At 40.9% G+C, this 26,636-nt stretch overlaps 1 protein-coding gene across 1 annotated transcript in view; it reads right to left on the reverse strand.

The window, feature by feature from the left end:
* The window catches only part of LOC144508612 (protein FAM184B-like), a 236,249-nt gene that overhangs the window by 30,116 nt on the left and 179,497 nt on the right, over positions 1–26,636 (reverse strand). Inside the window, exons 8-12 of the mRNA XM_078236838.1 lie at positions 17,299–17,420; positions 11,245–11,395; positions 7,790–8,002; positions 3,844–4,028; positions 309–455 (exon numbers count right to left, since the gene is read on the reverse strand). Coding sequence (XP_078092964.1) covers positions 309–455; positions 3,844–4,028; positions 7,790–8,002; positions 11,245–11,395; positions 17,299–17,420 — 818 coding nt within the window. The remainder of the gene's footprint in view (positions 1–308; positions 456–3,843; positions 4,029–7,789; positions 8,003–11,244; positions 11,396–17,298; positions 17,421–26,636) is intronic.

A 26,636-nucleotide genomic window follows, 5' to 3' on the forward strand; every position in this document is an offset into this window, starting at 1 on the left:
TCTTTTACTCTCAGTCTATGCTTTTAAAACTCATGACTGTAACACTACATTCTGCACTCTCTCCTTTCCTTCTCTATGTATAGTATGCTTTGTCTGTATAGCGTGCAAGAAACAATACTTTTCGCTGTGTGCTAATACATGTGACAATAATAAATCAAATCAATTTTGGCAGGTGTTGCAACTACACTCTGGCCTCAGCAATTTCACACCCTACTGTTTATTTGTGTGGCTTTCAACATTTAAAATAAATTCTGATTTTTTTTCCATTCTAAGTAGATTTGTACTTAAACAGGGAATGTAACACTCACTCGGTTTCCAAGGAAACTATCTTTGCTTGGAGACGGGTTTGGGAGCTGCTGAAATCCGACACAATGCCTTGGATTTCTTTCAGGTGATCTTGTTTCAAGAAGTTGATCTCTTTGTCGTGTTCGGCCTTCAGCTCTTTTTCCAGAGACCTTTGAAATTGATAAAAAGGAAATAAGACAATATTGTGGCAATTCTATGCAAGAAAAACACAATGGCATAAACCTACAGAAGTTATCCACCAATCATACAATACTATTGATTGGAAAAGATAGGGCTCATACATTTAGAAATATGTGGTTTTTTTACACATAAGTGCTGATTTCTGATGAATAATGTCTCTGGCCCTGAGAATTTATTTTCTACACGTGGAGTCCTACTTGCTCAGAAGAAAATAAATGTTGCAGCTTAAAAAATAAATTAGAGAGAAGTAGTCCTCTTTTAAGTTCAAAGTTTAACTAAAGTTAAACCAAACTCTCTCCTAAAACCATCTGTATATTCAATCTTTATTTAACTTACTGCACAATTATTTAAGTATAATTTATATTTCTTGTTTAGTCTTTGTATTTAAGTGAGGAATCTTAAATCTGATGATTGAAGAGCCTTTCTATTACTTATTCTCCTCATAGATGCCCCAGGTCCACTGTAGAGGGAACAGATGCAGGATTCATAAAAATCTCTCCGACAAGCCAACAGTGTGTTTCTGGACAACTCTACATGAGGTGAACAGTGAAAGCTGTTCCTTCAAGGCTGGGAGGAACTCAGACATGAAGTGTAGAAGTGTAACTTTTAGCCAATACTTTTAAAGGTTGAACACAAACAAGCTATGAAAATGATTGCTGAAAATCATGTGACCATTGATATTTGAGCTACAATCAGTTTCCGGTGTCAGGCAAATGCCTAATTAAATATAGATAGCCATCATGGGAATTCACACATCTCTATGTTTAAGGATGGACTAACACCAAAGTGCTGCAGAATTTTCAAACTGACAGACTCTGTTTCATACTGAACAAAAGGGAAGATCGAAATTCAGTTGATAATAGATGGAAGCAAATGGCTCCCATCATGATCATTGTATCATGATGCCTTTTCCCATCTAAGCCAGACTAGGTGCAACTCAAATGTGAACCTATAACACAGGATGTGAAATCAACACCATCCCTTATTTAGAAAAGGGCTTGAAGTTTTGAAAAAAAAACACATATGGGCAGCCACGTTTTAAAATTCAGCTAAGAGCTGTTTGCGGCTAGTTGTCAGTCATCACTTGATCAGAAAGCCAGACCACAATCTAGCTACAAGTCATCAAGCAGCCAAGGTAATTAACAGCAATATCGTGAAAGCAGTAGATCCAAACTGAGAAAACTCCCCAAACCTCCCCAGACTTAAAAGTCTGAGAACTAATCTCTTAGCTATTTGAATATAGGAAACCTCACAAACTGCTTCACTCTTTCACTTTACAAAATCCTTCCTTCAACTTCAAAGCATCCAAACATACAAGAAACTACAGGCCTACCATGTGGCAGATCACAGGTTATAAAGTAGAGACCAAGATATCTGTAATAGTACATGACCTTTATCTGTATATAATTTTTGTGTGTATGAGGGTGACTGCGTTTGACCTTGCATTTAATTTTGGGTAGGTCTGAGAATAAATAACTGTCTTCACTTTTAAACTCACAAAAGCTTGCTGCTGAATTATTTACTTGCAATATGCACTGTAAGAAATCATACATCTCTTTCCATAAACAAACATATTGATCATGGGAAATATAAGACAGCACATACATTCTGTCAGTGATACCAATCATCAATTCTATTGCACATTCATGGAAGAGGAAAGCATAAGTTTATTCGGAATCAATATGTGATTGGCAGATTTTCTCCCCTCCCTACCCACAGTATAAAGTGCAAATGCCCTTACTGCTGCCTTAGTTAAGATTATGTCAGTAAAGCCTATGTGACCCATCAAATGTCATGAATTGTTTATTCATCTTGGGAAGGAGCACAAAATGGTGATATGGCATAGGCTGCCCATTATATGCCCTGTCCAATATTCAGGCAGGAAAAATAACATGTGACAGATGTATGCTACCCAAGATCAACTCTAATTGTTTAGTTTTCTGATTTTGACATCTAACTCCATCTTGAACACCCCTAATGATTGTTCAGAAATTCTATCCTTAGGAGCTAAGGTATGCAATATTATGGAGGTCAAATTAAGCAGTCTTTGTGATGTAAAGTAATGGGGTCAGAAACTCAGTACAGGAGTAAATCAGACACTGAAGTTTCTTGCACTGTAGCTTGACCTAAACAGGAGAGGCAGATGGAGCCAAAGATGTTAGCTTTTTACCTTCAAATCTTAAATTCAGATCATTTATGTACATTGTAAATAAGCATGGTTTCAGAGAAGACCCCATGGAACAAATCTGAAAGTGATATTCTTTTAATCCACACCTTTGACATTCTTGAATAAAAAAGCATATCTTTTCATTCTATCATTGGTGGGTACTATTTGGGGTAGCAAAGTCAACATACTACCTAATGCTTCACATGCCCCGATTCATCCATCAGCAGAGTAACTGCTGCTCAACCTGATTCAGGAGCCCCCACATAAAGATGGGAGATGTCTACCTCTGGGAAGTTATGAGGGCAGTTCAAGAAGGAGGTGCACCACCACCTTTTCAAGGGCAATTAGGGATGGAATATAAAGAATAGGGATAAATAAAAACACAGCTCGAGTGGTTTTGTATGCTAACACACAGAGTTGAGGACCATGCTCTGACCCCTTTTGCACTCCACCAGTTAGTGTTGGGTTGTTAAGCTCAACGCTGAGATAGACAGATTTTTAATCAGTAAGGGAACCAAAGGTTATGGTTGGGGATAAGGCAGGAAAGTGGAATTGAGGGTTTATTACATTCGGTCAGTCAAGATCCCATTGAATGGCACAGCAGATTAAAAGGGCCAAATAGCCTACTTCTGGTCACATTGAATATTGCTTCATCAAAAAACAGATTATCTGAACACAATGTTTAACCAAATACTCACATTGACCTCAGGAACCCCCCCCACCCCACCCCCACCCCCCACCACACATCTGAAATATCACAGTCCCTATTGGAATATACTTCACACGCTGCAAACCGGTAACAGCCCCACTTCTCAATGGTGCACTTATCGTGCACCCACAAGCTGGTAACTAACTCGAGTGAAGTAGTCCCGGGTTTCAAATTTTCACAGAGAATCTGGATAACCCTCAGCCCCTTGAGGACGGGCCAGGGAAGATGTGGACACTTGCTCCACAAATGGAACATGAGGAGCAGCTCAAATTGTGACTGAGACCATCGCCCACATACTGAACTTCAGCCCTGATAGATCCACTCCAGGTGGCATCACAACCATCCACACTGTGTCAGCTGAAGCTGTTAAATGGATTGTTAATCTTGATGCTGATCTATATAACTGCTTCACCAGCCAAACAAACAAAAGAATTTAAACAAAATTCAGTCAATGTATTTGTTTGGTGAATGAGCTACCAACTTCTGATGTTGCTCCTCTTTACTTCTGTGCTGGATAGCTTTCTGATTCCATGACTCGAGCTCCTTGTTGAGCTGTGACACAGCATTCTGAAGAAGTGTCTTCTCTTTCTGCAGCTCGGAGGTCTCACCCTGGGACTTCGATAGATTTTCTTTGAGACCTTTCATCTGTTTCTGGTAATTATCCTCCTTTGAAAAATAGATTTACACCTGTAACCAATTGCTTATTTCCATAACTAATAAATTTGTTTGTTAATACAAGTCATAACAAGCCAGAAAGACCCCACGTTATAGATATCTTACAGGCATCATTACGAGAGAAGTAGCAGAGTTGTTACGTTACTAGATGAGTAATCTAGCAGCCTGGACTAATGATCTAGAGATAAGAATTTAAATCCCATCACATCGGCTAGAAAATTTTAATTCAATTCTCTGAAATCCACTCTAATGTATCTAACCATCATAAAAAGCCTAATAGGAATCAAAGCAGATGGACCACTTGGCATCATGCAATCCAGTCAATCCTGCAAAGTCTCCTTATTGACGACTGGAGATTTCAAAAACCAGACAAGCAACAGTCTGATATACTCATGCTCCGAGAGTGATACTGGAGTGTTAATGTCCCAGGCACCTCCATCCCTGTCCCTGGGTTGTCCTGTCCCCCTGGCAGGACAAACCCACCAGAAGTGGTGTTACAGCTGTTTACCATCGGGAGAGAGTTCCTTGAATTCCTCAACGTTAGCTCAAGAATGCATGAAGTTTCATAGTAGCAGGTCAAGCATCGATGAGCAAACCTGCTGATTACTTCTTCCTTCAGTTGGTGAATCAGTACTCCCTGATGTTGAACACTGTTTGGAAGAAATGCTAAGGTTGGCAAGGGCACAGAATACTCTGTGTGGGAGACATCAATGTTCATCATTGCCATCTGTTCCACCATCTTTTGTTGATGGCAGTTGCCAGATGGTTTCATTATGAATGCCTGGCTGAGCTCCAAGACTGATTAGTGGACTCAGCTCATTAGGGGGTTGTTTGCACAGTGAGAATAGGATGGTTAGTTTTGTTTGATTGACAGTTTTATGGGCTTATGATGACTTTATTTTTCTTTGAAGTGGTATTTCGATACCTGCGAGTTTATTCAGTCAAGATTAAAAGGTGTAAAGAGCATTAAAGTTTCTGGAATGGGACTTCCATTGGCTGATTAACAGTTTTATGAGAATCTATCAGGGAAATTTCTTTCAAAGAGAATACCTTTTTCTCTTAAGTAGTTCAAAGATTTAGTAGTGTTATGTGGTTCATGAGTTCTGGTCCTAGTGGATACTGTGTGGAGGATACATATGGGGAGGTTTGAAAAAGATGAGGGGTCATGGATAGGCATGGGAAATAGGAGGGGACATAGGAGATACGAGGGCTATGGAAAAGACATAGTGGTCACTGGGGGATGGGGAATGGGAGTGAGGATAAAGGGCCTAACAATCATGAATTGAACTGGGCTGGTGTCCCAGTAAACAGAGGCAAACTTCCTAACCTGTCGCCCTCACCATCCGCCCGCCTTTGTTGCCACTCCAGGCATGCATTGGGAGGCAGTGGACCCGACTACACACTGAAACCAAAATACCGAGTGAGTGGGCTGACCTTTAGAAGTTGGGATTGCGATGTTTGGACATGGCCTGACTTGTAGTTCCTGAACTGAAGGCAAAAATGTGACCAATGTCTTATTTTCACTCTTGGGGCACCTTCCACCATGTTGTGTGGTAGTACCATACTAAATTGGATAGAATAAGAACATCTCTTGCAGCTCAAAACAGGGCATCCATGAGGTGCTGGGGGCCATTAGCAGCAGAATTGTGTTCAACCACAATCTGCGACCTCACGGTCCAGCATATCCCTCACCCTACCATGAGTATCAAGCTGGGTGATCAACCCTGGTTCAATGAGGAGTGCAATGAGCATGAGAGGAGCAGCACCAGGCTTGATGCATAATCGTCTCTCACTTTTAAGTATCTCTTTTTCTGTTATCTTATTTTTGTCCCCTCCCTTTCTCTCTTCTTCTGAGGATGTTGACTGTGCTGAGATAAAGTGCAACACCCAAGTGGACATAATTCAACAGGGAGCATGTGTCAACAGGCTATTCAACTGCAAAGGGTACCACAGAAAGACCTGATGTTATTCATTTCCAACATTCATACGTCCATACAGCAGCAGTTGATGAATAGCAATTGGGAGCAGGAATTATAGATGATTTTCCTCTCCCCATCTCAGGAACACTGAGGTAAATTGTAGGCTAATCTACCATTGTTCTAATGGAGTTCTGCTAACTCAGTACAGAGCAAAGCCCGAAACTGTGACCTTCTCAGTCTCTATTGCTCAGATACTCACTGAACCATTGGGGGAGCCCAAGCTGAGTAAATACCAGGTCACTACAGCTACACATCATGCCCACGCAAAGTACTCTGGGAATCCTTATTGATCTTGCGGGGGTAGATTGAATATCACATGTAAATCTACAGCTAGACCTTGCGAAAATCTCAACACTACTTGCCAATAAGAGGATGACTATGTTGGTATTCTAGGCATGTTTTTTAAGCCTTCATTTGCAGTCCAAGAAACTGGAATGTGGTATTAAAAATAACCTATAACAGCATACATTAAGAACACGTATAGCTTCAAATATTAATAATATATAATTTTATGCACATATATAAATACATAATAATACATTACAGGCACTTTGATAGCTTCTCGACAGCTTCAATCTAGTCCACAACTGACACTAGTATTTTAGTTTTCAATTCCAATGCTTTTCCTGATTCTGAGTCTATTTCGTCTATATTTGTGTATCCTATCCCACCAGGAAAGCATCTATCAGCAAAGTGAGGGACAAAGGTGAATACTTTAGCTTTAACTATGAATATTTGTTTCTCAGATCGTAGCTTAATTCCATAAGAGAAACCATGTTTACCACCATCCGTGGGAAAAGCAATGGGAGGATTATTATACCAGGGAATTTCAATAACAATAGTTTGATGCTTGAAGAGAAACAGAAAATGAATTCACATCATACTTAGCAATGACAATATATTTGATACACCCTGAATCTAAAAAGTGAAATTTCTCTTTCAACATAAAATGGGAATAAAATCTTTTTTTCCCATAATTATTGATCCTTTCATCAGATTATAGAAATGCATGCTGATTCTGTTCCTCTTTCTCCCATTTCCTGGTGGGCCATTCAGCAGGAAAACCCTAAAACTTTTTCTTGTAACCTGAAGAGGTTACCACAAGCCTCAGTGAGCTATCTGTTTGGATAATGTTGAAGTGTATAGTATTCAATGGAGGGATGGAGCCCTGAAACTCCTAGGGCTGTTTGAGGCAAGTGGTTCATAATATGCTGGCAATCTCCACTGCTAAGCCCTCTGGAATATCTGGAGTCAGGGGAGATATAATATGACTAATAATAAGCCCCTGCAAATAAATGATAAAGGGCATAAAGGGTGATCACTGGTGGGTTGGGATGAAAGGGGCAGAAGCTACCATCCATCATTCAGCTTGCTGCAACCTCAGTCCACAATTGAATCTTGTGTAGGTCTATCATTGTCCTCGTGGAAAGGCCCAATTATTTGGAAGGAGGGCTAATGCTTTTGGATGTCTAATCCAAGACACAGGTCTGGGACCACAGCTGGCCTTCCTCATCCATTGCCCAGAAGATCAGCACATCTATTTTCTCCTGATAAACTGGTCACTCAACAGAATCCAGTTGAAGGTAAAGGAAACTCTTGGACAGGGAATTTTTTTTCTGAACATGCATCCTCTGACACAGGGCACCATGTTTGGGGTGGACAGTCCAGGTCCAGTTTTCCGGTCTTTCACCTCACTGCTGGTGGGCTTACACTGGACGTGTGCTGAAAAAATGTGGCTTCCTTTTGAGAAGACAATTATAACCAAGCCCTTACCACTATTTTCTGTTGTTTGCTCTTTTCTTCATTTTTCAGGACCTGCTCCTTTAGGGTCTCAAGCTGGGATTTCAGATCCTGATTTAATGCTGTGACGCACTGAACGCTTTCCAGGAGCTTTTCTCTTTCTTTGTTGAACTGGGACTGAAGCAGCTGGAGAGCATCTTGTGAAGACTTTGTTTGTTGTTCTATGTTCTTCTTCATATTTGTAAGCTGGAATAAAATCAGAAATAAAATTCAAAACATTGACACTTTAGCTTCATTTTAATCCATTCCTCAACATCCCTAATTTTCAGGATCAATACCATTGATTTCTTTATGAGGCCCACGAGAAAGTCATTAAAGCTGCTTCTGTTTACAGTATATATTGATCATTAAGAGTAAGAGAAAGGTTCCTAAAACACCTCAAGAATTCAGAATTTTCAGCAATTTTCAGAAAACAGGTAACTCGATGCAGTTCTGAAAATCAGTTTTGTGCATTCAATAAAGTTAAATAAAATTAGCTAAACTGAGCTGAAGTCTCTTTGGTTTATCATGAATGTCTTTAAAGAAACACATATTGGAATTTGATAAAAGCAAAATACTGCAGATTTGGATACTGGAAATCTGAAATAAAAACAGAAAATGCTGGATAAACTCTGTGGGTCTGGCAGCATTTGTGGAGAGAAGCAGAGTTAATGTTTCGGATCTAAATGACCCTTCTACAGACTTCATAACCCACAGACTGTAATCAGTAAGGACAGGCAACAGCATCTCCTCCACGATGATCCTCAACACTATTGCCCCGCAAGGCTTTGTCCTCAGCACCTTACTATACTTCTTGTACTCCTATGGCTGTGTGGCCAAACTCCGCTCCAACCCCATTTTCAGGTTTGCTGATGACACCATCATAGTGGGTCGGATTTCAAACAGTGATGAGACCAAGTACAGGAAAAAGATATGGAGAATATGATTAAATGGTGCAATGACAATAATCTCTCCTTCAATGTCAGAAAAATGAAGGAGATAGTCATCAATTTAGGAAAAGTAGAGGACATGCCCTTGTATACATCAAGGGGATGAAGTAGAAATGGTCGAGAGCTTCAAGTTTCTAGTTGTCCAGATCACCAACAACCTGTCTCGGTCCCTCCATGCTGACGGTATAGTTAAGAATGCCCACAAACGCCTCTACTTTCTCAGGGAGCTAAGGAAATACGACATGTTTGCTACGACTCTCACCAATCTTTACAGATGCACCATAGAAAGCATTATTTTTGGTTGTATCACAGCTTGGTATGGCTCCTGCTCTGCCCAAGCCCACAAGAAATATCAAAGGGTTATGAATGTAGCCCAGTCCATCACACAAACCAGCCTCCCATCCATTGACTCCATTGACACTTCCTGCTGCCTCGGAAAAGCAGCCAGCATAATCAAGGATCCCACGCACCCCGGACATACTTTCTTCCAACTTCTTCCGTCAGGAAGAAGATACAAAAGTTTAAGATCACGTACCAACCGGCCCAAGAACAGCTTCTTCCCTGCTGTCATCAGACTTTTGAATGGGCCTACCATACATTAAGTTGATCTTTGTCTACACCCTAGCTATGACTGTAACCCTAAATTATGCACCTCTTTTTTCTTTCTCCTCTATGAATGGTATGTTTTGTCTGTATGGCGCACAATAATACTTTTCACTGTGTCTCAATACATGTGACAATAATAAATCGAATAGATTACTATTATCCCAACCTATATTCAGATAATTGAAGCACCCCCCCCCCGCCCCCATTATAAGGACTCTATAATCGTTGCACCTCTCCGTAATTTTCTTGCAAATTTGTTCCTTCCAACCAGTTGTTGGCACATGGATTACACCGAGCAATGTAATTGCACCATTTTTTTTGTTTCTTAGCTCTCGTCAAACAGAATCTATCCTTGAACCCTCTGGAACATCCTCTTTCTCCAGCACTGTAATGTTCTGCTTAATCAATACCACCACTTCTCCTTTCCATCCCCATCATATTTTGTATGGAAGAATGCTGGAACTCACCCAGAAAACCATGGTTAGCACAAGCTGCCATATTCAACTGTGTGTAAAGAGATACTCACCTGCTCTCATGTGATTAAGTGCTTGGGAAGTTACTTTGCTGGTATTAGATAGCTATTTTTGTCTACTTAGGTGGTTTTATGGTTCTAAATTGGCTGTGTGATCTACTCAACTCTTAGGAATTTCTGGCAATCCATCTTTTCTTCACTCTACTAGGAAGAGAAGCAGCAACAGGAGGAAGGAACAGAGGTCAAGCTGCAGAGAAAACAAGTAGAAGGAACACACTACCAGAAGGATGTGGACGCTTTGGAGAGGGTACAGAAGAGGTTTACCAGGATGTTGCCTGGTCTGGAGGGTATTAGCTATGAGGAGAGGTTGGATAAACTCAGTTTGTTCTCACTGGAGGTTGAGGGGTGACCTAATAGAGGTTTACAAGATTATGAGTGGCATGGACAGAGTGGATCGTCAGATGCTCTTTCTTAGAGTAGAAAAGTCAAGTACTACGGGACATAGGTTTAAAGTGCGTGAGGAAAAGTTTCGAGGAGGTATGCGGGGCAAGTTTTTTTTACACAGAGGGTGGTGAATAGCTGGAACGTGCTGCCCAGAGAGGTGGTGGGAGCAGGTACGATTGCGGCATTTAAGGGGCAACTAGATGAATACATGAATAGATAGGAATGGAAGGATATGTATTCCATAAGTGCATATGATTTTAGTTTAGGCAGACATCATGATTGGTGCAAGCTTGGCGGGCCGAAGGGCCTGTTCCTGTGCTGTACTTTTCTTTGCTCTTTGAAGTGAGTTTAGAGGGATCTTTACTCTCTCAATGAGTTTCACGCACAGCACAATATAACTGCACTTCTCTGAACAGCAGTGCACAACATGTGCTTCTCTAGAGAGTTTGCCACACAGAGTCAGGCTCCGACAACAAGATCCGCAATGTACTGCCACAGCAACGCTTCTTGTAGACACAGTCACCGCAGCACTGAACTGCTTTGACTCAAACATGTTCCACGTTACCATAGAGTGATCGCAGTCAATCTATACTCCTGACTTGCCTGTGTGTGTGTGTGTGTGGGTGACCATCCAACCTTCACCTGTCAGACACCAGCTGGTTGCCTCCTTACACCCATATCAGGAGGACAACTGGAGAGTTATAATGTGGCCTGGGAGTTCAAATAGTCTGGGACTCGATCTGATATCAGGAGGGGGAGCTGATCCTGGCATCGCTCTCCTGAAATCCACAGCCACTTAAGAATCAGTCATCTATAATTGCTCCATCTTACAAATCATGATTATAGTTTAAATGGACAGAAAATCACGGAAATTGTGCACCTGATTTAATTGCTCCTGGCAGGAAAGCTTCCTGTCGGGAATGCAGTTTTGTAAACCACCCCTTTTATATGTTTCCATTATGCTTTCTTCCATTTACCTCTGTTTCAAGTGCTATTGTTATGCTTTGCCACTTTTCCTGTAAATCTTTCATTTCGTTCTCTTTCTCCTGCTGCAGGCGAGCCAGAGCGGACTGTTTGTCACTTGTATATTCTCTCTTCAACTGTTCCCGTAGTTTGTCACTGTCAGATCTAAGAGGGACATTAAAAGGACAACTATCACCTTTTGATCCTGAACCAGTCTGCTGAAAAGCTTTTCCAGTTCTAGTCACAGATTGAAAATCACTGGAAAACCGGGATACCACCAAGAGAATATAGTGAAACCAGTAAACTAGGAAAACCCTAACAGATTTGCATCTAGTGTCCTTTATTTGCATGTCTTCTGATTTTAAATGTGGTCATAGCATTGAGGGGAGGCAGTGGCAGTGGCACAGTGGTATTGTCACTAGACTAGTAATCTAGAGACCCAGGTTAATACTCTGGGGACCGGGGTTTGAATCCCATCTTGGCAGATGGTGAAATTTAAGTTCAGTAAAATTCTAGAATTAAAAGTCTAATGATAGCCATGAAACCATTGTCAATTGTCGAGAAAACGCATCTGGTTCACTAATGACCTTTAGAGAAGGAAATCTGTTGTCCTTACGTGGTCTGGCCTACATGTGACTCCAGGTCCACAGCAATGTGGTTAACTCTTAAATGCCCTCAGGGATGGACAATAAATGTTGGCACAACCAGCGATGCCCACATCCCATGAATGAATAAAAAAAGTATAGCTTGAGCCCGGTGATTAGCTTTAACTCCTATGAGCAGCATCTTTTTATTGCTCTCACTGGGATCATGCCTAATCATGTGATTTGCTTATTTGCTGTTTGTTGTGTTGGCACTCAGGATCATTTTCCAAGGAGGCTATGTCCTTATCCTGGGATCTGCTGTGTTGGCAGCCCACATGGAGTAAGGTGGTTGTGAGAGAGCTGGGGTGTATGGCAAATCCCAGACAGTTTGGGATAATGGAAAACCCTGTCCCAAACCCCTTCCCTCTGTGTGCTGCAGCTGCTAATGTCTGAAGTATTAGCGGAGGCTGTTAGCAGTTCATTAGTATCTGATGCATTATGGAGTAAGGTTGCCAACTCTGGTTGGATATTCCTGGAGCCTTGACATGATGTTTAGATCTCATGACCAGATCATGTGATATCAGGTCATTTGACATCAGGTCACACGACCTCTACATGTCTTACCTTATGAAGGTTGGATCCCCTATAACTGATGGTATGTATTTGTGGTTTTTGCACCAGTTGTTCTTATGTGAGAAAATCCAAGAACCACGAGGCCATCCAGAGGAGATGAAGAAGGGAAATCGTGGATGGGGAAAGACTGAAAACATTCTCCATTTCTGCCCCATAGCCCAAATCTAACACTTTCCCCGCTGCCATTCTCCTGTCTCCCTTTGTCCCCCAACTCTGTAGCCACTGATGATTTTAAGATGTTCTACAATTTCAGCAACCCCTCCCTGAGACTTTAGGCCACCCCAGTCCAATCCCTTGAAATGTCTGTGCAAATCCTCTCCCCTGCCCCAAATCTGCCCTGTGACCTCAGCGAACCTGCCTGGGATCACAGGTCCCCATTCCTGATTTCCTCCAATAACTAGTAGTTCCTGGCTTTTATGTAATGCAGATCTTTTACCTAGTATCCATAATGGCAGGAAGATCTTCCTTTCCCTATGATAGGGCATTGTATGCATTTAATCATGCAGCTGGAAGAGTTTCTCTCCTGCATTGCATTGTTAGTAATGTGGTTTCCTTTGCACAAAAGTTATTCTTTTTCCTCACACTTCCACATATGTCTGGTGCGGTACCTTATGTTATAAAACGGCAATGGTGCAGTAAGGGACTATGCATAGCTTGTAATATGCTAGTGTCCCATAAGTGCCTGTGCTTTTGGGGAGTATGCTTTTTGGGGAGTTCTGCTTTATACAGGTTTCACTGTGTATGATGTATTATTAGAATTAGATTCAAACATTGCAGAACATTATAAATCTCAAAATAATACAATTTCAACAAAACATTCATCTAACTGGTACAAATACTACATCTTATAATGCATATAAAAAATATTATCTCAAGTTTGTACAGTACCATTTTCTTAATTAGTCATGTGTCTAAGAGCCACCATGTAATAAATCCAGAATGAGGCAAAGATGGTTGGCCCAAAGCTTTTATGCTGTATATGTGTTTTCATCACAAACATTATCACTGAGAATTCAAGATGATGTAATGGAAATATAAAGCTTTTTCCTTCTCGTAATCCGCATTGGAAACAGTAACAAAATTATAAAAACTAGAGGAAGGAGAATCCTTCAAAAAAGAAAGAAACTGAATTAATTAAAAAGAGAAACTTTCTTTGGTCTGAACTCAAACTTGCTCCTGTTTCTCAGGAGGGTCTTTCAGTCTCTCCTTGAAGATTTTCTTCAGCCTTTTAAATCTAATGTCCATTAACATCAATAACCATTTGTTCTGTCCGCTTTCCACTTCACAATGTCAACAGGAAGGAGCTTCACATTAAATACCTGCTCAAAGCTATCTATGATCAGTAATTTTTGACAGCAGAGCATTGGAAGATTGGTGCCCTGAGAGCTATAAGTAGGTGTAAAGATATTTGGGGCAAAATGATCCCTTTATTATAAGGGAACCATGACTTGTTCCCAAAAACAATGAGCCATAGCATATCATGCCCTTTTTAACCTAAGAAATTCTGTTGTTATTAGGTAGAGTACCTTTCAACTGATACTTTCTGCTAAAACAAGACAACATTTCCGTTTGTGCTGAAAATATGCAGCCTTACAAGATTATTAAATTGGTTGTAATGTATTTTTTACTCAAATTATTCTGTTCAAAGTGCAGAAAGAAATTTTGGGTCAGTAATTAAATTTCAATCATGTTTTAACATGCCAAGATGCATACTAATCATACAAATCCCATGCCCAAGGTTTTATGATTGGAAGTAATGGTATGGATCTGAAATAAGGTGTATAACAAAACATAATGGCATTGTGCGATTGCTCCCTCTGGTTACAGAAGTGATTTTATTCATGGACGCACTGAGCACTGCCTTGTGTTATGGACGAACTAGTTGGTAGTCGGTTAAAAATCTCAAGTTATAATTGAGGGCATGCTGTGCCCAATATCTCCATTTATAGCATGAGATAGCCTTGAAAAGGAATTCATTAAGCACTCTCTGTGCCACCATTATGATTTCTTTTAGCCTAAAGGTTGAATATTTTGAGTCTCTTTTACACATACCAATTTCTTCAACTTTTTTTTGTTTAATAAGTTTCTGAAAGTGTTTAGTTTTTCTGCAAGCCTTTCCTTCACTGCTTGTTATTTGTTCCTACATTGCACCACTGAATCCACTTTGAAGGTACTTTCTTGGCTGTAAAATAGTTTGGGATGTCCTGTGGTTATGGCAGTTGTTATATATATGCAAGGCTCTCTTTTTAGAAAAAACATTTTCTATACTATTAGTTTGTTTCACACTCTCTTAGTTATCTGTTAGTGTACTTTGAACTTCCTCTATTTCCCTTGTAAACTAACTCAAATCAAAAAAATCAAGAAAGAGAAATTGACGGCTTCAGACAAAACTGCAATACACAGTGATGAAGGGAATTTAATCACATAATACCCAACATGCGGATATCAAGCAGCTAATATTTTTATATAAGGTTTGGAAATAAACAGGCATTAGAATCATAAATGTAAAACCAATAAGTTTGCCAGTAATTGATTGTAAAGCTCAATGATTAATTGCATCAGTGAATTGATTAAAAACACGAAAACGTGATTACAATGCAACTTGAACATGGTACAGTTATGAGCCATGCATTGTTTAAAAATACAAATTATATAAATTTGTATTTGAGAACAGGGAGTTTAGTCTGGGAATTCTGCTAGATGACTGGGCCTTCATCCAATAGAAAACTAGTTCTGACTACCCTACAAACTGCTGAATAAGTTAAAAATGTAGCTTTGTATTGCTAAGCAACAAAGAAGCAATTTTTATTGAGGAGTATGCTTCCGATAGTCGAATGAACAAATGACAAACCATTATTTAAGGTGTTATAATTCGATTTAAGAATGTTGTCATGAATAGATTGACAAGTTGAATATTAAATGTTAAGTTAATTGCTGGGTTGAATCTAAGATAACTGAATTGCATAATTGTTCAAGTTTTTGGCACGAAAGTGGAAATCTGCGGAGAAAACTCAGTGGTGTTGTTGTGTCATTGAGCCTATCTTGGATCCCCCCTTCGGCCAAAAATCTTGTTTGTCTGTCCATTGCAGGTTTTTGTTTCATATTTTCTATGTTTTAATAAAACTAGTTTTAAAAATAAAATTTTATTACGCTTTAAAGACTGAGTTTTGTTTACCTTTGCAAGCGTTTACTTATCAAAGTTGTTTTTTAGAACTTTCTAAAGTAATCCAACTACCGAAACAGAATTCCCCACTACACACAGAAAATCATAGCAAAAAGGAAATTTGTACCATAATCGTCATGAGCAATTAATTTATATGCAATATTAAAAAATACAGTACCGTGTCTATGACTACAGGTACCTGAGACACTTTTAGTGAGATCTATTGAGTAGCCACTGAAGGATTTTCTACATAAGTAAAAATTGGAATAAGATTTTACTCATGCCTTTGTGCTTCATTCCTTTCAATTCGTAAGGGGCAATCTTACCAAAAATCTCTAAGTGTTGAATGTGTGAGAAAATGGGAGAGTTTCAGATCCATTTTTTCGGCAAGGCCGAAATCTTGTGCCACTTAGTGCAAAAATTGGTGCATGATCTGATTCCCGCTAGTAGAAGGAGTGGACAGGGTCTATTCTCACTGGAAAGTTGGCTGCGCGCACTAGAGGATGTTATCACGCATGCACAGATCTCTCTGTTCTGTGCAACAAAACAGAGAGATCAGTCAATCAACCCCCCTCCCCAACCCAGCAATCACTGGCTACCTTGGCCGATCAGCCCCCACACCCCTGGATAGCGCCCCGAGCCCACCACGTCAAGTCCCTATTGATGGGGACCATACATGATCCTCACCCGCAAGGCCTTTAAGCAAGTGAGACTGGACGATTGCATCCCAGGCTCACTACTTACATGGAAATTCAAATTTAAATATTAAAATCAGCCTCGCACCCGGGCTGATCATGCCAGAAATCCAGGGCCGGTAAGATCGCGAGAGGTGAGAAACTGGGCACGAACCCCATTTTTCACCTCTCGCGGGATGACCGTTGTGACGAGCTGTTAAGATCGCACCCGTGAACTCCCAATACAGCTACAAATAGCATCCACTAGTCATAATTTTTTCATTTTAAGAAATAGACATTAGATTTGAATTTTATAGCTGTTTGGAGTAGTCTTTTTGTGATTAATTTACTTTGCTGGAATTAAAATTAAAACTTCTTTATTTGGTGCTTTTCTCTAGGAGAACAAAACAGTTTTTAACGACAGGAATATTATTCATTACTTTAGTGACCTAATACCTCCCTAATAGTGTCAACAATATTCTGAATCACCTTCTACATTTAACAAACCAAGGTATCTTAGCATACATCTACTCCTCCTCCGAATCTGTGCATTTGTTCAGATAGATTCTTGATTGACAAGGAAGTCAAAAGGTATAGGGACAGATAGGAAGTTGAGGCCACAATCAGATCAGCCATAATCTTATTTACATGGCGGAGCAAGCTCAAGGAAGACTGTCTTACTCCTGCTCCTGTTCCAAATTTGCATGTTGAGGCACTGCAGTCATATTTGTCTTGAAATTCAGGGCCCTCAAACACACCACAGGATGCATATTATCAACAGTCAAGAAAATAAACTTCAATAAGTTTATTTTTCCTATATATGCTAAAAATGAAATTAAAATGTTAACCCAGTAATATATTCAGAGTTGATTGAAAATGTGAACTGATTACAAAAGCAATTACATTTTGAAGTTAAGCTTCTGAGGTGATATTACCGATAAAAGCCTCATAGCTGACTATAATAAATATATTTTAGGGAAAGAAAAGTGCCACTTTTTGCAGAGCGTAACGTACCGTACTTTTTCTTTCCATTTTGTCTCTATCTGTTGTGACAGTTGATCTCTCATTTTATGCTGTTCTTTCTGTAAGGATGAAACCAAAGCTTCATGCTGTTCCTCCTGCTTTTTCAGTTTCTCCTGACATGACAATCAAAAGAGTGAAACGATCACATGACTTGCTATTACCACTTAAGGGGTTATTATTTATTGGTTGCAACCATTTAAAGAGTATTTTTAGAACTGTGTCAGGGTTAAAGGTGATTCTACAATTTCATTGCTGAATGTTCTTGGATATATATCTTTGTTCTTTATGAGTGGGGAAAGGCGCAAAGTGGAAAGATGGAAATTGACTTCCAACATGGAAAATTAAAGGGCAAATAAACAAATGAATAATATTTGCTCTTCTGATAGCTGAATATTTGGTCTACTTGCATTCTATTGTTTATATTTGCATAGGCGTATCGATGTTGGAATATACTGGAGCCTTTAATTCCTCAGTGAGTAAAATTCTTGGTTCCTGGTAGGTTTACAGTTATCTTTCTCTGCTCAGGTTATAGTTACGTTGGAGGAATGCTGAGGGCCTTTAATGAATGTGTCTGCTTGCACTCCTGTTTTCTGTATTTGAAACCTCGGTCACTATTCTTCTGTCCATTTAGTCTGTTTTTTTCGCTCTATGGGGATATGAGAATTTGAAATGTCCAGATTCTGAGAATGCAATTTTATTACGGGGTCAATATGAAAGTTAACATTCACAAATATTTCACTCTGACCTTGAACCATAAAGTCCACACAAAAGGGACAATTCAGCCTTTTGTGTCCGTTCCAGTTCTTTGCCAGAACAGACAAAATAAATTTCACTCTCCCACACTCCACTTCCACATTGTATCTCCTCCCAACTTTCAGAAGGCTGGTGTGCCTCTTCTATTGGCGTTGCACCTTCCAGAAATGCAGAGTTCCTGTGAAGTTGCGACTAGAGGAACTCCCTGTACCTGGCCCTCTCTGATCTTTGTCAGTAACTTCTGGTGAAGAAAACTCCCGAGCAAATCAGTGATCTGGGTCCTAGCAGAATGCAATCCTTTTACGGAATCATATCAGAGTTACAGTCAAAGACTGATGAAACAAAGTTTTTTTTAAATGGGCATATCTACTTGCATTTATATTTTCGTATACATGTATGAACCCTGGGTCTTCCTATACATTTACTGCTTTGGTGTCTTTTTAATGAATTTATGCTGTATTCTTCAGTTGTCCATCCAAAATGTATTACTCACACTTTCCAAATCAGATTACACAAGGGCAGCATGGTGGCACAGTGGTTAGCACTGTTGCCTCACAGCGCCAGGGACCAGGTTCGATTCCTGGCTTGGGTCACTGTCTGCGCGGATTCTGCATATTCATCCTGTATCTGCGTGGGTTTCCTCCGGTTTCCTCCAACAATCCGAAAGAGGTGCTGGTTAGGTGCATTGGCCATGCTAAATTCTCCCTCAGTTTTCCTGAACAGGCGCCGGAGTGTGGCGACTTGGGAATTTTCACAGTAACTTCATTGCAGTGTTAATGTAAGTCTACTTGTGACACTAATAAATTTTAAAATCTTCCATTTGACTGCATTCTGCTAATCTTAGTGTCTTTCTGAAATGTTTTATGGTTCATTACACTGTTTGCCAAACCCCTTACTTTTTTCCTATCAAGGAATCTCAATATCCAGGTCAAAATCAATGACATGCTGAGAATAAAGCCGTCTCAACATCTATGCTCCAATCTGAGCAACATTTATCCTTAGTGCATTGTTTCCTGTCCATACTGCTACATTTTCTCTTATACCATAGGTCTGAATTTTTCTAGCAAGCTTTCTGTGAGGCAACTCATATGAATGTCTTCTGATAATTAATATATCCTACACCTAATACATTTTATTACATTTTTTAAAGCTTGCCTTTAACAAATCCATGCCAGCGACCCATCATTAACACATCCTTTCTAAATAGTCACTAATTTTACCTTAAATTATAGGATCTGAACCAATTAATTTTCTATAATTAACTCTAACAATTGTTCCATAGCATTATGAAGTACACCCACATTCTCATTCTGCAAAATGATAATTAAATCAGAGAATGATATTGCATTGAATGAAGCCACTTGGGCCATTGTGCCTATGCCAGCTCTTTGGTGCATTAGCCAACTCCCCCTTCTCTTCCCAGAGCCCTTTAAAATTTTCCATTCAAGTATTTTGAAAGTTACTGCTGAATCTGTTCCACTATCCTTTCAGGCAACACAAGAATTTGCAACATACCGATTTTCCCTTCTGTCACTTCAGGTTCTTTCACCAAACACCTGAAATCTAATTCCTTTGGTTACTAACTCCCCTGCCACTGGAAACAATTTTTCTCTATTTATCATATCAAAAACACATGATTTTGAAAAGCTCTGTTAATTCTGTCTTAATCTTCTCTGTTCTGAGAATAACCAGCTTCTCCAATCTCATGAAGTCACTCATCCCTAGTCATAGAATAGAATTCATTCTAGTAAGTCTCTTCTGCACCCTCTCTATACTCTTAACATTCTCCCTAAAGTGTGGTGCAACACTTCAGCTGTCTTAACATTAGTTCCTTGTTTTTGTTCTCTATACCTCAAAGTTAAGGATCTCATGTGCTTTTTCTTAAGCAACCTTCTCAGTTTGTCCTGCCATCTTCCAAGGTTTGTATGTGTGAAGATGGTGGCCTCGTGATATCACTGAATTAGTAATCCAGGAGCCCCGGCTAATACTCTCGGGAAATGAGTTCAAATTCCACTACAGCAGCTGGTGGAATTTAAATTCAATTAATAAAATCTGGAATTGAAAACTCGTCTCAGTAATGATGACTGTGACAATTACCATTAATTGGCATAAACACCCATTTGGTAAGTCTGCCATCTTTACCTAGTCTGGCCTACATGTGACTCCAGGTTACAGCAATGCAGTTGACTCTTAATTGCTTACGGAACCTTATTTCACTAGAAATAGATTTTTCTTCCCTTCGCTGGGTGTCTTCAACCTCTCTTTAACTATTCATTTATTTTCCTAATGCTTACAAGAGCCATTAGTATTTCCTTTTGTAGAATGTATTATTTCATATTCACATTTCTTCTAATCTTCCTTTTCACCATCGCACCACGTTTCTATATTCCTCATGACACTTTTAATATTTTAGTCCTAATTTTATCATCTGCCTCTCTGTTAAGTTTAATTTTAGTTTCAACCTTTCTATCAATTGAACTTTATTTTTTGACACACCCCATTATAGCTTTAGTGGAACACAATTATTTTATAACCTGTGCCTCACATCTTTGAAGATTCTCCACTGCTGATCTGCGAACCTGTTTTGTAACCTTTCTGCGCAGTTAATTTGTGACATCCCTCCTTATATTGCTGACTATGACCTATTCCCAGTGCTGCAGCATTGTCTATGGCAGATCAGTTTCCCTTTCTATTTTTACATTAAACTAAACTATGTTGTGCTGGTTTCCCAATCGTTGTACTCTCACATCAGTTATCTATCCCTGTTTTGGATGAGGTCTGAAAAATGTTCCCCATTTTAATCAATGCATTACTTTTATTCCAGTCAAGTGGAACGGTTTTTGCTTATCTCTATGAACTATCGCCTCCACTATCTGGTGGTTTGTGATCTAATGAAACTATTTCCTTTTCCCATTTCTTAACTTGATTAATTTGAATTTCACTTTTATACAACGCATCCAGGGATATCCTATTTTCTATTGCTGTGATAGAATCCTTTACTTGCACACCCATATCTCCCTATCTCTCGAAAATGTAACCAGAAACAAAGTCCTTAGTCTTGCCAAAACCAAAGCTGTGATAAACAGGGCTAAGCAATTCTACAACTAATGGTTCAGTTCAAAACTCTGCAGTCCTTTCCCATCCAGTCGTGAATGGTGGTAGACAATTAAACAACTAACTGGAGGAGGAGACACCACGAATAGCCCCATCCCGAGTAATGCTGCAGCCTCGCACATCAGTGCCAAAGCCAAGGTGGAAGCATTTGTGACCACATTCAGCCAGAAGTGCAGAGTGAGTTATCCATCATGGCCTTGTCCTGAGTATCACACATGCCAGTATTCACCCAATTTGATTCACTCTTACATGATATCTGTAAAGAACGAGGAGAGGGGGGCATAAAGAGCACGACTTCAGTGAGAATAGTGGGGGACATAGTGAGATAATAGTGAGGAGAGTGGGTATAAAGAAAGAGACTTTAGTATGGAGAGCGGGGATATAAAGAGCGAAACTCAGCGAGGACTACAGGGTATAAAGAACAAGACTTAGCAAGGAAAGTCTGAGGTCACATACCAACCGACTCAAGAACAGCTTCTTCCCTGCTGCTGTCAGACTTTTGAATGGGCTTACCTTGCATTAAGTCAATCTTTCTCTACACCCCAACAATGACTGTAACACGACATTCTGCACTCTCTCGTTTCCTTCTCTATGTACGGTATGCTTTGTCTGTATAGCGTGCAAGAAACAATACTTCTCACTGTATACTAATACATGTGACAATAATAAATCAAATCAAATCAAATCAAGAGCAAGACTCAGTGAGGAGAGCAGTGTATAAAGAGTGAGACTTCAACAAGGAGAGCAGACTATAAAGAGCAAGACTCAGGTGAAGAGAGCGAGCCTGTAAAGAGCGATGTAAAGAGCGAGCTTCAGTGAGGAGAGCAGGCGCCACTGCACCTTATGAATCCCAGGGACAGAGGTCTGCGGGTAGTAGAAAGGAGGACAATAGGTGTATGTGCGTTTGTATGTCCTAGGTCCATACAACAGTGCTTGGTCTCCATTCATTTTGGATGGTCTTGCCACCAGACCAAGGCCCTGCTCTGTGAAGCCCATGTGGTAGCTGATGTACAACAGCCACCCCACATTAAAGAACTCGAACACAGGCATTTTTCCACCCCTTAAAACGTATGTCAGGACCCTCACGCACAACCCTAACTGCAACAAACAGGAATGGCGTATGGCTACCACTGCCCAGGGGCTCAAGAGTTTGATATCACCATTCCAAGCGAGACCTGGCAGGCACAGGAAGGCCAGCTCAAGGGACAATGTGGTAGTTATACTTTCTTCTGTAAAGGTAAACCAGAAGAAGATTGCTGCTTCTATGGGGTTGGCTCCGCCATTAAAAACAAATTAGTTGGCTGTCTCAGACTCCCCTTGCGGGATAAATGGATGTCTCAAGACCCTTCCGCTCACCCTAGCCCAGAACCCGTGCGCTACAGTCCTCAGCATGTACACCCCAACACTGGAAGTCACAGATGAATCCAAAGAAGAATTTTACTTCAGCCTTTAATCCTTGACCTGAGTCCCAACAGGTGACAAACTGGTCCTCCTTGACAGCTTCAATGCTAGAGTCGAAAGGACACAGATCTCTGGGGAGGTGTCATCGGCAGAGAGGGGATAGGGAAATCCAACACCAATGGTACTCTACTCCTGACAGAATGTCTAGAAGACGGCTTGTCATAACCAACGCCTTGTTCCATCACAGAGACAAGTATAAGACCTCATGGCAACACCCTCCAAGCACTGGATCCTGCTTGACGTCATTGTCCAAGTGAGGGACTGCCAGGACATGCTTATCACCCACATCAAGACAGGAACTGATGACTGCTGGCAGACCACTGTCCAATCCGCTCTGTGAGCGACACAACGTAGCCGAGTGACAGCCACAGAAACAATGCCATTAGACGAATCAAGGCTGAGGCACTCAAAGTCCCTGATAAGAGAGCCCCATTCAGCTAGCGCCTCACTGCCAACCTGACAATTCCCTGTGATCCAGAGACGCAGGATGTCCACAAGATCTGGTCTGCCCTCAAAGCCTCCATAATCAGTCCCTGTGAAAAGATGTTTGGTCACTCTATCAGGAGACACCAAGACTGCTTCGATGAGAACAAACAGGAGATCCAGGAGCTGATAAGACACAAGCACAAGGGTTTTCTGAACCTGAAACAGCAAATCGAGAGCAAGAAAGCAGCTCTATAGACAACTGAAGGCCAAGGTCCAGCAAAAAATCTGCAGCCTAAAGAACAGATAGTGGGTGGAGAAAATGCAGGAGATCCAGCAATTCGTCAACAACTATGACGCGTGATGTTTCTTTAGTACAGTCAAGATTGCCTGTGGCCCAAGCACAAAAGGCCCACCCCACTGCTGCCCAGGAACAGAGAGGACACCCTCAAAGCCTCCTTGAGAAAGTGCAACATCCCTAGCAATACCTGGGAATTCCTAGCATGAGACCATCAGAAGTGGAGGAAAAGCATCAAGGAAGGAGCTGAACACCGAGTTTCATCACTAAGAGCAAGCTGAAGCCAAGCGTCAACAGTGAAAGCAGGAGGTGGCAATGCAGGCACCCCACCCACCCTCTCCTCCAACCACCATCTGCCCCACCTGCGACAGAGACTTTAGGTCACACATTTTACTCTTCAGTCACCCGAGAACTAGTTTGTGTGTGGAAGCAAGTCATCCTCGACTCTGAGGGACTGCCTGAGAAGAAGACGACGGAAAGAACAATGGCCCTATCAACATTCTAGCTGTAGTGCCAAAAGTTTGTGCTCCAGATTTTGCCTCTAGCTTTGCTGCTCCAGGACAGCTACATTACTGGCACCACAAGTCCAAAGATGTGGAAAATTACCCAGGTATTTCCTGTCCACAAAAGGTAGACAAATGCATCCCAGCCAATTACCACTCAATCAGTCTCCCCTCCATCATCAGCAAAGTGATGAGAGCTTTCAATGACTGTGCTATCAAGTGGCACTTACTCAGCAACAACCTGTTCACTGAACCCCAGTTTGGATTCCACCAGGATCACTTGGCACCAGATCACCTTATAACCTTGTCCAAACATAGACAAAAGAGCTTAATTCCATGTAGTTTAAGTTGGTATTGGGATGATACAAGCGTTGTATTAAATTTATAGTTTAATTAGTTAACTTACTTATGTAATGAGCCAGACGTGATAAAAGATCTTAAAGTAAGGGAACACTTAGGAAGCAGTGATCATAATATGGTAGAATTCAGTCTGCAATTTGAAAGAAGGAAGGCAGAATCAGATGTGAAGGTTCTACAGTTAAATAAAGGTAATTACAGGCGCATGAGGGAGGAACTGACAAAAATCGACTGGAAGCAGAGCCTAATGGGAAAGACAGTAGAACAGCAATGGCAGGAGTTTCTGGGAGTAATTGAGGACACAGTGCAGAGGTTCATCCCAAACAAAAGAAAGGTTATCAGAGGGGGGATTAGGCAGCCATGGCTGACAAAGGAAGTCAGGGAATGCATCAAGGCAAAAGAGAGAGCCTATAATGTGGCAAAGAGTAGTGGGAAGTCAGAAGATTGGGAAGGCTATAAAAACAAACAGAGGATAACAAAGAGAGAAATAAGGAAGGAGAGGATCAAATATGAAGGTAGGCTAGCCAGTAACATTAGGAATGATAGTAAAAGTTTCTTTAAATACATTAAAAACAAACGGGAGGCAAAAGTAGACATTGGGCCGCTCCAAAATGACGCTGGTAATCTAGTGATGGGAGACAAGGAAATAGCTGAGGAACTTAATAAGTACTTTGCGTCAGTCTTCACAGTAGAAGACATGAGTAATATCCCAACAATTCAGGAAAGTCAGGGGGCAGAGTTGAATATGGTTGCCATCACAAAGGAGAAAGTGCTAGAGAAACTAAAAGGTCTGAAAATTGATAAATCTCCGGGCCCAGATGGGCTACATCCTAGAGTTCTAAAGGAGATAGCTGAAGAAATAGTGGAGGCGTTAGTTATGATCTTTCAAAAGTCACTGGAGTCAGGGAAAGTCCCAGAGGATTGGAAAATCGCTGTTGTAACCCCACTGTTCAAGAAGGGAACAAGAAAAAAGATGGAAAATTATAGGCCAATTAGCCTAACCTCAGTTGTTGGCAAAATTCTAGAATCCATCGTTAAGGATGAGATTTCTAAATTCTTGGAAGTGCAGGGTCGGATTAAGACAAGTCAGCATGGATTTAGTAAGGGGAGGTCGTGCCTGACAAACCTGTTAGAGTTCTTTGAAGAGATAACAAATAGGTTAGACCAAGGAGAGCCAATGGATGTTATCTATCTTGACTTCCAAAAGGCCTTTGACAAGGTGCCTCACGGGAGACTGCTGAGTAAAATAAGGGCCCATGGTATTCGAGGCAAGGTACTAACATGGATTGACGATTGGCTGTCAGACAGAAGGCAGAGAGTTGGGATAAAAGGTTCTTTCTCAGAATGGCAACCGGTGACAAGTGGTGTCCCGCAGGGTTCAGTGTTGGGGCCACAGCTGTTCTCTTTATATATTAACGATCTAGATGACGGGACTGGGAGCATTCTGGCCAAGTTTGCCGATGATACAAAGATAGGTGGAGGGGCAGGTAGTATTGAGGAGGTGGGGAGGCTGCAGAAAGATTTAGACAGTTTAGGAGAGTGGTCCAAGAAGTGGCTGATGAAATTCAACGTGGGCAAGTGCGAGGTTGTACACTTTGGAAAAAAGAATAGAGGCATGGGCTATTTTCTAAACGGTGACAAAATTCATAATGCTAAAGTGCAAAGGGACTTGGGAGTCCTAGTCCAGGATTCTCTAAAGGTAAACTTGCAGGTTGAGTCCGTAATTAAGAAAGCAAATGTAATGTTGTCATTTATCTCAAGAGGCTTGGAATACAAAAGCAGGGATGTACTTCTGAGGCTTTATAAAGCACTGGTTAGGCCCCATTTGGAGTACTGTGAGCAATTTTGGGCCCCACACCTCAGGAAGGACATACTGGCACTGGAGCGGGTCCAGCGGAGATTCACACGGATGATCCCAGGAATGGTAGGCCTGACATACGATGAACGTCTGAGGATCGTGGGATTATATTCATTGGAGTTTAGGAGGTTGAGGGGAGATCTGATAGAAACTTACAAGATAATGAACGGCTTAGATAGGATGGACGTAGGGAAGTTGTTTCCATTAACAGGGGAGACTAGGACGCGGGGGCACAGCCTTAGAATAAAAGGGAGTCACTTTAGAACAGAGATGAGGAGAAATTTCTTCAGCCAGAGAGTGGTGGGTCTGTGGAATTCATTGCCACAGAGGGCTGTGGAGGCCGAGACGTTGAGCGTCTTCAAGACAGAAATTGATAAATTCTTGATTTCTCGAGGAATTAAGGGCTATGGGGAGAGAGCGGGTAAATGGAGTTGAAATCAACCATGATTGAATGGTGGAGTGGACTCGATGGGCCGAATGGCCTTACTTCCGCTCCTATGTCTTATGGTCTTATGGTCTTACTTAACATAACTACAAAAAAACATTGAATATTTCTAAACTT

Source organism: Mustelus asterias, chromosome 1 (assembly GCF_964213995.1).
Source record: "Mustelus asterias chromosome 1, sMusAst1.hap1.1, whole genome shotgun sequence".
In the NCBI taxonomy this organism is placed as follows: Eukaryota; Metazoa; Chordata; class Chondrichthyes; order Carcharhiniformes; family Triakidae; genus Mustelus; species Mustelus asterias.